Here is a 12,780-nt window from a genome sequence, read left to right as displayed (position 1 = left end):
ATAATTTATTGTTTTAAGCCGCCTTGGATGGGCATTATCTGGAATTGAGGCTTAGAAGCACTGTACTTAAAAATAAATAAGCAATTTCTCTCCCAGGATTCTAAAGGCAATTCTCTGCAAGTTCCTCAATTTATACTTCCTTTAAAACAAAACCCAAGGAAACCTCGCCCTTTGGGGTGGGAGAACCCAACTATAACCTGGATGAAAGTATCAACCCATCCCTCCTCTCTCTCTCCCTCCCTCCCTCTCTCTGTCTGTCTGTACACACACACACACACACGTGTGTGTGTGTGAGAGAGAGAGAGACTGAATCCAAACTAACATCCACAGAACAAAAGCGTGTTTGAAAAATAATGAGGGAAGAAAAGAGCGCTTGAGAAGTTCTGATGAAGGAAGAAGGCACATGCCTGCTTGGCGGCTTTTCAAACACCCACGGGAGTTAGCCTAAGCTGGATGGGAGTTACCTAGTGGTGGAACCAAAAAAGCTGCAGAAAATAAAAGAGAAAATAGACATCCCGTTCCGAAGCCTTTCCCCCTGCCACCCGAGCGCAGCCGGCGGCAGGAGCGTGGCGAGAGCTCCCGGCGCGAAAAAAGAGATGCAACAGCCCCCGGGAAGAGCGAACCCACGAGGGGAAATCCTTTCCTCCTCCCTATCCCGACCCACCGACCCACCCCTCTCTCTGTCTCTGACATGGGGCGAGAGTGGAGGGTGGGGGGACTCCCTAAGCGGACCCTGCCCCGTCCACGCTGACGCAGCTTGCCAGGAAGGAGGAGCCTGGCAACGGCAGAAGGTGGTCCCTCCGTAACCCCCGAAGGTGGGGAGCCGCAGGGGGGGGTGAGAGAAGGAGAGGAAGGAGAGTCAGCTGGGGACACAAGCTAAGAAAACAGCCACCGCCTCCTCACAATGGGCCCCTAATAGTCGGCTCCCCTAAGAAGGCGAGGGAGGAGGGGGAAGGCGGCAGGCAAAGCCACCTCTTTGGTGGGTCTGAGATGATGATGCCGCCGCCTCCGCCTCCTCCCGCTGTCACGTTCGGGTGGGCTATTTTTAGACGTGGGCAAGGCGCGCGCAAGAGCCGCTCGCGGCCCGTTGCTGCTGCCGCCCGCCTGGCCTCATGGCCCCCTCGCCAGGGAAGGAGACGGAGGAGAGATGCGTGGTGGGCAAGGCAAGCTCCCGCCACGCCGCGCCTCGCCTTCCCTCCCACCGCCCCTCGTGCCGGCCGCCCCCTCCCCTCCCTTCCCCGCGCGCGCTGGCTCGCCCTCCTCACCCCAGCTCTTGGCCGTTCGCCCCAGGAACTCGCCGCTGTTGGGGTTGTAGATGAACCGCCGCCACTCGGCCATAGTCTGGCTGAAGGGCTTCTTCTCCTCCTTGGCCATAAAGAGAGAGAGCGCGAGAGAGGCTGGAAAGAGAGGCTGGAAAGAGAGGGAGCTCGGCGGTTCGCGGGCGGCGGTTTTCCCCTGACGAAACAACAGCGGCTCCTCAGAACCGCTAAGTAACTCTCCCTCAGGCGCCCGGCGGGAGAGCAGAAGAGAGGAAAAGGAAAGAGGGGCTGGGCCAGTCGCACGCACCGAGCAAAACTACTCGCACCGCCTCTTTCCACTCCTACGTCAGAACCCGCCCGAGCCAATCGCCGCGCGGCCGAGGACGCCCCGGGCGCGCCCGCCCACCGCGCACCCCCGCAGCGCCACCTGCTGGAGGGACGGGGCGGCGACGGAAAGGGCTTGGGCGCGCGGGAGGCGGGCGGGCGCGCGATCGGGGCGGGGGGGGAGGCTGGCTGGTCAGGACGCGCCCGCGCGCTCATAGCGGCCCACGAGTGCCCGCCTCCTGCATGTCAGGGATGCGGAGTCTCAAGCGCGCCATCCTCCCGTTTAATATTCTTTCCCCATGCATCACGTAAGGGTCTTCCCGCCGAAAGAGCAGCCTCATGCGGTCAACGGGAGATCCAGGGGGGACGAGACAAATGTTCAATTTTTCACACTTTGAGGAACAACTCCCGTCCCCTGACCATATATGGCATGAAATGTTGGAATACTCACGTTGGAAGAAGTATGGTTAAAGATGCGCGGGTTCATCTGTGCCTCCAAGCTCTTGATGTTGCGAAATGTTGTAGCCAGAAAACGGTAGGTAAAGAAACGCATGGGCTTCCTCCCAGCTCCTTCATGCAGAACTGTACAGGATGTTTGCCTGAGGTCTGAATTACATGTTGGCAACTAGAGCTGTAGACGGAGGCCCTGGGCGTTGAACACCCACAGTACATGCAAATATATATTCAAGACTTTTAATCTCTTCCTGGTGTGAAGATCTGAAATTCTGCCTCTTAAGCAAAACTTACAGAAGATGAAAGTTAACAATCCTAAAATAGCAACGGTGGTGTACTATCCGACCTGGAGCGGACTTTGATAATATGGCCCTCAATATTTCTTATTTTCACAATAATTCACTGAAGCAATTGTATCAGTTGTTGGCAAATAACTAGTTTGCAGTTCCGAAAGAACTGAAAAATAAACGTGTTATCAATAAACCAATATTCCCATCCAAATATTAAACTGACACTAAACTGAAAAGTCTCTATATTTTCCTGTTCACTTTAATTTTTTTCCTCCTAGACTCTTAACTGCCTTGCCTCAAGACATCTCACTCATTCTAAGTGTCTCTTCCTTCTTCAGGTTCTAATCACTGCCTTGGGGTGTTCCTGTGTCGATCACAAGCAACTCATCATTGACATTAGAAAAGTATTGCTGGCTCAGGCCAAAGGTCCATGTAGCCTGGCATCCTGTTCTCACTGTGGCTAACTGGATGCCTATGGGAACTCCATAAACAGGACTTGAGCACAATTCAGAACATACAGTACTGCCTCAGACAATGGAGACAGAATATAGCCATCATGGCTAGCAGCCATTAATTTGTCTATACCTTTCTTAAAGCCACCCAAGTTGATGGGTATCACGACATCTTACGTGAGAGAATTCTATGACTTATCTATGTGCTATGTGCTTCTGTTTCAGTGTATCTGATGAAGTGTGCATGCACACGAAAGCTCATACCAAAATAAAAACTTAGTTGGTCTTTATGGTGCCACTGAAGGAATTTTTTTACTGAAGGAAGTTTTTTTCTGTCCTGAATCTTCCAACATTCAGCTTCACTGCCTAGCCTCCAAACCTAGTCTTACAAGTGAGGGACTTTCTCCAATCTTATATAAGCTATATTAAGTCAACTGTTTATTCCAAATGTTGTAACCTTTCCTCATAGTGGAGTTGTTTCATCCTCTTTTTCACTTTGATTGCCCTTTTTCTGTACACTTTCCAGCTCTAAAAGGGCTTGTTGGTATTGACACCCCTCTCCACTTCTTGCAGTCAATTGATTTTCCACCAGCTTCCTGAAGGCTCTCTTACCAGAACTTTTTGTTCCTCAGGTGTGCATTTGACTTCAGCACCTTTCTCTTGCAAACAATTTATGGATAACAGTGCAGGTGGAGGTTGTGTATGATCACTTGCTATTTGTCATAGCTGGGTGGGTAGCAGTAGTCCTACATAAAGAAGTTGTTTTATGTTGACTTCCAATTATAAGCAGGATACAAACTGGGACTTTCACAGCAGAACAAATAAATTTCCCAATGTTACCTATGGGGCACTCATTGGTTCTAAGTGTTAGCAGAATAAAAGAGGAGGACCAGGCTTGCAAGCAAAGTGTTTCTGTGGGAAAGGCCATGAGGAAATACAAGAACCTCTGGAGGACCACGGGTTCCTCATCCTTAGGATTGCACAGATTATAGTCTTGCACTGGTTTAGAAAGGGTGAGGGGCAAGCATATAAAGCACCAAAAATGATGGGGGGGGGGGAGGTATGTCAAGAAAAGCTACTGCAGACTCAACCATACTGTCAATATAGATAGCAAGCGTCGATTAATTCACCACTGTCCATAGGACAGTCTCCTCCAAATCACATGCCTCACTGTAGCCATGTTTAATGGGGGGAAGGCGCCTCAGAGGGGTTTGGCACGCCTCTTTCTCAGGTGCCTCTCCCCCTCCGTTAAACTTTGCTATGGCTGCATTTAAAGGAGCATGAAGAAGAAGAAGAAGAAGAAGAAGAGTTTGGATTTGATATCCCGCTTTATCACTACCCGAAGGAGTCTCAAAGCGGCTAACATTCTCCTTTCCCTTCCTCCCCACAACAGACACCCTGTGAGGTAGGTGGGGCTGAGAGACTTCAGAGAAGAGTGACTAGCCCAAGGTCACCCAGCAGCTGCATGTGGAGGAGCGGAGACGCGAACCCGGCTCCCCAGATTACGAGTCTACCACTCTTAACCACTACACCACATGAACACGCTTCAGAAAGCGCTTTGCCAACCTCCCTCCCTTAAACAGCTCACCTGGGCAACTTGCACTTCTTGCTTACGGTATTTGCCTGCCTACCGTTTTGTCATCATGCTGGAGTTGGCATGGCCACACAAACCATTGGCCACATAAACTGAAGCATGATGGCAGCCTTAGATTTTTATGTATATAGGAAAATTGATAACTACCTCCTCCTATGAAGGCTTCCCAGTATGCCCATATTACACAGAGAATTGTGTGTGCCACAAGACCCAGAATGCTGCTGTGATTGAGTTTGGATCGGCAAGAGAAGGAAGATTAAAGTGGAGGTGCTGAATGATGGGAACCAGAGCTGGAGAAGGGAAGAGCTCCCTCTTCTGCCCCAACCTCTGCCTCTTTGGAATGAGGGCCTTCCTGCAAAGAGGAGAGCCCCAGTGGAGACTGGGGAGGACCAGGAGGCAGCAGTGACTGAAAAGGAATGTGAACATCAGAGTGCAATCATGTCACCTAGAACCAGGTACTTTCTTTGCAGATTGGACTGAACCCACTCACCCTAACAGAGCACACATTTGTAATCCTGATATCCCCGCTGGTTTGAGTAAGTTTGGAAAGTGAGTGTGCCATTCCTCATCTTTAAAAGCTTGGCAGGCAGGGCATGGAGAATTGACACCATTGTAATTTCCCTCTATTTATGAACTTCTTGCCTTGTTCCTGAACTCCTGAATCATGTCCCCTGAGCTCTACGTCTACTGCCAAGTCTGTTCCATTACTTGCTTAAATAAATGTCTCTACGGTCAAACCTCGGTTTACGTCTACCGCTGTTTGCGACCGCTTCGGCGAGCAACCGCCGTGGACCCGGAAGTGTTTACATCTGGGTTCCGCTGCATCGGATGCGCAGACGCGATCTGCGCAGCTCGCGCACGCACAGAAGCACTCTATCGGCGCTTCGCACATGCGCAGAAGCGTGCCTTCGGGGAGCGACCGCCTCCGCGGAACGGATTGCGGTCGCAAACCGAGGTACCACTGTATCTTGCGCCAAAGTAAGAGTCTTTGGCTGTGTGTATTGGGTAGAAGCAAGACAGGGTGGGCAAATTTACGGTTAAGGTTTTTGCATGCTAATAGGTAACAGTGTTAACTGTTATATGTCATATCTGCATGCAGACACTCAGAGCTGTTTTCTTCTGGCAACTCATTTTGCTGTCACTGGTACAGGACACAGAGCAAAATGGTGCCTTCCATTGCAGGTGCAGGTCTTGCTGTCATGATGCAACTGTCCAACTTTCATTGGCTATAGGAACATAGCAAATGTTAAAGTTGTAGCCTTTGGAGGACTGATGGAACTTCCTGGACAGCCTCATGCAATACTGCCACCAAGCAAAGGATCATTAAAACTACTATGTGTATGCCCTCTTGCCATGCAGATTAATATGTGCATGCAATTATCTAGAATGTTTTGTCAGCACTGTAGGGAAAATTGCAGATTAAGCCTGGTGTAGATGGCAATCTGATACAAGCAGAAGAGATTCCTATCCTAGCAGCCTTCATTTGGAAGTCGTGATAAGGAGCCACTCTGAGAAAGTGTTATGTTTGAAAGAGACAGAGATAGAAAAATGAATATCGGGGGGAAATGCACCATGATTAAATTGGTTCTAGTACAACTGTAACAAAAGAAAGCTTATTTGTATGAGTGGCAATTATTAAAAATAATACAGGAGCTGAAATCCTGCTGAGAAAGAAGACATATGTTTATAGAGTTGGAGAGGATACATAAGACATTTTCAAACTAAAGGTGCCTGAAAGCATGTATGTGAATCTATATTTATGTCCCTAAATAGCCTGATGACTTATCTTAAAATAATAGCTGTCTTACTGAAATGTCTATACAGTGGTACCTTGAGTTACAAATGCCTCAGGTTACAAACGCTTCAGGTTACAAACTCTGCTAACCTGGAAGAGTTACCTCGAGTTGAGAACTTTGCCCTAGGATGAGAATAGAAATCGTGTGCCAGCAGCGCAGCAGCAACAAGAAGCCCCATTAGCGAAAGCACGTCTCTAGTTAAGAACAGTTTCAGGTTAAGAACGGACCTCCTGAACGAATTAAGTTCATATCTAGAGGTACCACTGTACTGTTCTTGGAATTAAAACTATTAACAGCTTCTTCCCTCTTTCATTCTTCACAGTCCTCTAAACACAAACACACACACACCCTAATTATTTTCCATGGCATTTAGACTACATTGCACCAGAGTCTCAGGGCTTTGCCTCAGGTCAATGTTAAATTTTTAGCTGAGACCAAGAAGCCACATTTTTCTATACTCATATATGAAAACACAAACATTGAATGCACGATCAATAAAAATTATGACTTAATATAATTATATCAAATCCCCAAAATGGAATTAAATCAAACTTGGCACTTATCTTTGCTCCAACATGAAAAAACTGAAAAAGTAGCAAATAGCATTTTTTATAATAAAAAAAACCATGATGCAAAACAATTATTTTGTTGGTCAACTGATGGAATTGCGTTTTACTGCAGCTAAAGACTGAGACTGGCCGCAATTCTGTACCCACTCTCCCACGAATAAGCCCTATGGAGGACTTTTTTGCAGACATGTAAAGGATCACACTGTTAACATACTAGTGGAGAAAAAGGATTCAGAAACATACAGATCCTATGCTGTGCAAGAGGACACTCACTGCCAGGGGTTAAAGAACAAGTTAAAAATAGAAAGAGAATTCTCCCTCCCTCATCTCTTGGCAAGCAGCTCTTCCTGCAAAATCCCATCCCTCTTTGCTGAGAAAGGATGGGTGTTTTTCACAAGTAGCACGGGTAGCACTTCTTATTCTAGAAGGTATCACTGCTGGATCTTGCTACCACACATTGTGTGTGTGTGTGTGTGTGTGTGTGTGTGTGCGTGCGTGCGTGTGTGTGTGTGTGTGTAATGCATTAAATTTTTAGCCAATGTAGTTTTATACATTTCAGATGCAGGGAATGCAAAAATTAATTTGAGCATCATCACCCATCAACATGGCTTTAAACATCTTTCCTCGTTTAACTGTATCGATTGCACACTTATATGAATGGCCCTTTGCAGAGCCTTGCAGCCCTCTGATCAGCTTTCTTGCTCCTTCTCTCTTCACATTCTCCAAACATGCATACCAAGTAAAGCACAGGAGCTGCACACCCCCTATACCTTTAAAGCACATTTGAAGCACATTTCCCTCCTCAAATAATTCTGGGCCCTGTAGGTTGCTGGGAAGTATACTTCTGAGAGGGGTAAACTACAGCTCTCAGAATTCATTGAACGGAAAATGTGCTTCAGATTTTCTTTAAAGCTGTAGGGTGTTTGCAGCTTCAGCAAAACACAGGTGTTACAACAAGAATGTGTTATCACATTCCAATGGTTTCTTACTGTAAGGCAGAAATTTAAACAGACAGAGGATGTATGCTAATGTTGTGGTTTTTAAAATTCTATGTGAGCCACCCAGTGGTCACATGTTGTTAGGGGACCATAGAAATATAGAAAAATAAAGCAATGTTGAGAAGAGGATAGAGGTGGACTCAGGTATTTTGCTGGTTAGTCATTGTAATTATGCACAGGCTGATCCTAATCTATTTTCAAATGCTGTTTTCCAATCACCATTGACATTTGGCATCATTTAATCCTAATAAAGGACGGCTTTACTCTTCCTGTGTAGTAATAGCATGCAACACACATCTAGATTGTCATGTGAGGATAATACACTTTTATGAAATTCACATAGATGGAATTGGAAAGGGAAGCAGAATAATGTAAAGCAACATGGCACAAAACAGAAGGATTAGCTCTATAACTAGTGTGGCGAAAGTGAAATTGTGTGTGGGGGGGAAGCTTTCTGCTTCACTGTAAGAAACAGCAGACACATGCTTCTGCAAACTATCAAAAATGATAAAAGGCTTCCCGCTATAAAGCAAGGATGAAAATGTCTGTGTCACACTGTGAAAGCAAAGTGATTGCAAAGGTCTGGCTGGCTGCCATTGAATCAGATGAGTAGTGCACAGCTAAAAGGAATCATTGTATAAATTCCCATAAATACTCCCTACGCACTCAGGCAAGATTCTTTTCTGGCATCAGGACAATGGTGAGAGAGCCCTGTAACTGAGAGGGGGGAAACAGCTTTGATAGTAAGTCAAATGTGGCAACTATTCTGCTCTAAACCTCTTGCCCCATCTGTGTTTGCAATTATAGGATGTTGCAGGTCAATGGAAGGCCCAGGCTCTGCAGGGCTGTTGTTAAGACAATTAATTCTGTCAAGTAGTTTGCAAGTTTAAATGGTTATATAAACAACAAAGAGGAGGAGGAGGAGGAGACAGTAGATATATTTCTGAAATCATGTATTTAGTCCTCCCCATCATTTGGACTGTTTTGAATATTCTGTAAGTAGTAAATGAGGTGCCATATTTGAAAGCCACTTGACAAGAAACTGATAAAATTCAGTCTGAAACATGTATAATGCAAACTTTTGCTGTGCTGCTGTGTTTTTGCAGCACGATCAAGTGGCACTCTAAAACAAATGCTCGTGAGTCAGAGGGGACCTATAAATAGACCCTGCGTGCATGCAAGGACCCCTAACAAGGGCTTAATTGGTGAAAGGTAGCTTTTATGTAGTAGAGTCAGAAGGAAGATCGCTGTACTGTAATGAATAAGCCACTGGCATAAGTTGCCCTCTCTCAGATTTATTCATTTAACTGTGAGATGTGCGTCGTTCGCTGGTTTGAAAGGTCTTGCTCTTTGGATCCTTAAACCTAAACACTGCAAGCCCGTTAACCATATATATTTAATAAAAATTTTTTAAAAAATGTGTAATAATGGAACTAAACACTGCAGTGTGGGCATTGAAATGCTTGAGTTTTTCCAAGTCAGTTCACTGCAGCTCAGCTGCCCCAGATGCTGCTCACCGAGAGAATATTTGCTATGCTTATGCTGAAAAATTTAGCTGATCTGTGCATGCTGCGGGGGTTCCAACAGATGATGCCTTTTCATCAATCTAGACATGGAATGGGAAAAGGCAGAAGATGAGTAGGAGGAGAGGTGGCATATAGGAACATAGGAAGTTGCCTTTAGGCAGAACATAAGGTTCATCCAGCTCAGTATTGCCTACACTGATGGGCAGCAACTTTTCAGTGTTTTAGGCAGGGGTCTTTCCCAGCCCTACCTATAGATGCTGGAGATTGAACTGGGACCATCTGCATGCAAGGCAGCCGCTCCATTGCTAGTGTACAGCCCTTCCCCAATAGAACAAGACATTATCTGTTTTGAATGCATTAAAGGATCAAAGGAGCCCCTTGGATTGCCTGAAAACCAAAAGGACACCATAAAAGGCTCATTCTGCAAGAATAATGACATCCAAAATGAACAGGGGAATGGGGAAGCTTCTGAGCAAGGAAACTGTAAAGCTGTGTGTGCTAGAGTGTGTGTGTGTTTTAGAAAAAGCATGATTAAGAAGAAACAATAGGAATGTACATAAACACAGCGCTGAGACAGTTGATGTAATAATATTGTATCCCTCACAATACTAGAACACAATGTAATCCAATCAAATCACTGAGTAGTGGGGATCTCGGATGGTCAGAATAAAATCATTCTAAACAGATCCGAAGTTAATTTGTGCAATTGGTTGTCACAGAATGCGGAGATGGCCACTATCTTATTTGATTTATTAGGGGATTGGATAAATCAGAGTCAGCGGTTGGTATTGTTGGGCAATTGCTGGGACCCCAGGAGGGTCCCCTGACAACTCCTGACCTGTCTCCTCGCAGCTTCCACCCCCTACCTGCCTTCTTTCTCTGGGTATTGGTGGCAATGGAATCAGCCCACCCGGAAAGATATGGCAAAACACCCCTCTTTGACACAGTGCTGTACCACCTCTGCTCTGCCAGGGTCTCGTTCTCTCCCGGACAGAGGGTTGGCGACAATAAGGGGAAGGGGGGGGCGAGTAAATTAGCTGCAGCTTCTGATCCCAGTTCCCATTGCTGCTCACTTGGTTGCCTGGGCAAATTAGAATCATAGAATCATAGAGTTGGAAGAGACCACAAGGGCCATCCAGTCCAACCCCCTGCCAAGCAGGAAACACCATCAAAGCATTCTTGACATATGCCTGTCAAGCCTCTGCTTAAAGACCTCCAAAGAAGGAGACTCCACCACACTCCTTGGTAGCAAATTCCACTGCCGAACAGCTCTTGCTACCTGCAACAGCTCTTGCTACCTGCAACAATAGCTCAGAAGAGGTACGTGTGTTGACTACTGGGGCTTTCTGCCTCCATTCACTCATTTGCTTTTCAAAGCAGGCAAGCCAGCACCAGCAGGTGGTAGGAATAGCCACTGCTGCCCAGAGGAAAAACGTGGCAAGTAGCCGCTGCATCTATCATAAATTTAATTAATTTATATGCCACCCTATATGCCACCCTTCATCTAAGGATCACCGGGTGGTATACAATATAAAAAACACAAAACTACATAACAAATAAAAACACTTAACCCCCCTCCCCAGTTTAAAAGGCCATAGATTGTTTAACTAGTGAAAGGCCTGGGAGAAGAGGAAAGATTTTTCCAGGCGCCTAAAGATGATGATGATAATAATAATAATAATAATAATAATAATAATAATAAAATAAATTATTTATACCCCGCCCATCTGGCTGGGTTTCCCCAGCCACTCTGGGCGGCTTCCAACAGAAAAATAAGACACAGTAATCTATTAAACATTAAAAGCCTCTGCCGAGCAGGAAACACCATCAAAGCATTCTTGACATATGCCTGTCAAGCCTCTGCTTGAAGACCTCCAAAGAAGGAGACTCCACCACACTCCTTGGTAGCAAATTCCACTGCCAAACAGCTCTTACTGTCAGGAAGTTCTTCCTAATGTTTAGGTGGAATCTTATTTCTTGTAGTTTGAATCCATTGCTCAGTGTCCGCTTCTCTGGAGCAGCAGAAAACAACCTTTCTCCCTCCTCTATATGACATACTTTTATATATTTGAACATGGCTATCATATCACCCCTTAACCTTCTCTTCTCCCTAAGCCGTTCCTCATAAGGCATCGTTTCCAGGCCTTTGACCATTTTGGTTGCCCTCTTCTGGACACGTTCCAGCTCGTCAGTATCCTTCTTGAACTGCGGTGCCCAGAACTGGACACAGTACTCCAGGTGAAGTCTGACCAGAGCAGAATACAGTAATAATATAATATAATAAATAATATAATATAATATAATATAATATAATATAATATAATATAATATAATATAATATAATATGGACCTCAGGTTGATTTATATGGGGAGGGGTGTTTATTGAGGGCTCGAGCCTGTTAAGGCTTTATAAGTCAAAACCAGCACTTTGACTTGGGCCCAGAAACGAATTGGCAGCCCATGCAGTCGGGCCAGGCAAAGGAGATTCTGCCACCACCTGTGTGTGTGAGACTGCTATGGGGGCTGGCTGTGTGGCATTTTGCCAGGAGGCTGGGTCAATCTGGAGCCATCCCTGGGTCAAATTCATGGGAGGTAGGTCTACCAAATTACGGTAAGTTTATGTGGCACTTCAATCTTCAGAGGCACTTTACTTCTGAATACCATTTCTTTGGGATCACAGTCAGGGATGGCTATAGCGTTTATGCTCTGCTTGTGGGTGTCAGGAGTGGGTGCCAAGAGCAGGTCAGCAATAACTCAAACTTAGTTGGTCTCTAAGGTGCTACTGGAAGGAATTTTTTTATTTTGTTTTCACACAGTGAAGTTAACTCTTTATTCCAAGAAACAAGACAGCTCAGGAGGGCACAGCAACTCTTCCTGGTAAATCTTGCCCTATGAAGCAGCAGTGGGAACTGAAGGTCCCTGCCTTCCCACAGCTCCCCAATTCCCGTCCTCCTGCAGTTCCTTCCCAAGCAATCTGGGGCTCCATAATCTCTTCTGTCTTTGTTCCACCCTCTTCATACCTCTTCAGGTTCTGAGAGACTGAGGGGAGGAGAGCTGATCGCAGTAGAGTTGGGGGACAGCCTGGCTTCCTCACCAGCCTGACTCCACTGCCTCTTGCATCCTCTCCTTTCCCGCCTCCTCTTCTGCCTCTGGTTCTAGAACAGGCATCCCCAAACTGCAGCCCTCCAGAAGTTTTGGCCTACAACTCCCATTATCCCTAGCTAACAGGACCAGTGGTCAGGGAAGATGGGAATTGTAGTCCAAAACATCTGGAGGGCCGAAGTTTGGGGGTGCCTGTTCTAGAATCTTCCTGCTCACTGAACCCTGTTACCTCTTCAGCTTCCGACACCTCCTGCTCTTTGTCTGCTCCCTCTTCTCTCTCTGACCATTCACCATCTTCACACCATCAATCCCCTGGCCCTGAGGCTTCTTCCCTTGGGGGTTTCCTTGGGGGTTCCCCAACTGGTGCCTCCCCACACATCTCTGCATCCAGCCAGTCCATACCAGCAGGTTTCTTAG

The 12,780-nt window shown here is 46.3% G+C and overlaps 1 protein-coding gene and 1 long non-coding RNA gene across 2 annotated transcripts in view; one reads left to right on the top strand and one right to left on the bottom strand.

Moving 5' to 3' along the window:
- ATP1B3 (ATPase Na+/K+ transporting subunit beta 3) overlaps positions 1-1,530 on the bottom strand; it is a 35,986-nt gene extending 34,456 nt beyond the window's left edge. Inside the window, exon 1 of the mRNA XM_035132995.3 lies at positions 1,266-1,530. Within this exon, the coding sequence (XP_034988886.1) occupies positions 1,266-1,374 (109 nt within the window). The 5' untranslated portion in view covers positions 1,375-1,530. The remainder of the gene's footprint in view (positions 1-1,265) is intronic.
- Positions 1,531-1,723: 193 nt separating this feature from the next.
- LOC148685726 (uncharacterized) lies at positions 1,724-3,068 on the top strand. The gene is made up of 2 exons (XR_015950023.1): positions 1,724-2,118; positions 2,665-3,068. It is a non-coding gene; the product is annotated as an uncharacterized LOC148685726 (long non-coding RNA).
- The last annotated feature ends 9,712 nt before the right edge of the window (positions 3,069-12,780 follow it).

Source organism: Zootoca vivipara, chromosome 5 (assembly GCF_965207765.1).
Source record: "Zootoca vivipara chromosome 5, rZooViv2.hap1.1, whole genome shotgun sequence".
NCBI lineage: Eukaryota > Metazoa > Chordata > Lepidosauria > Squamata > Lacertidae > Zootoca > Zootoca vivipara.
Note: the sequence above shows the minus strand (reverse complement) of the source record. Positions and strands in the feature narration are given on the sequence as shown.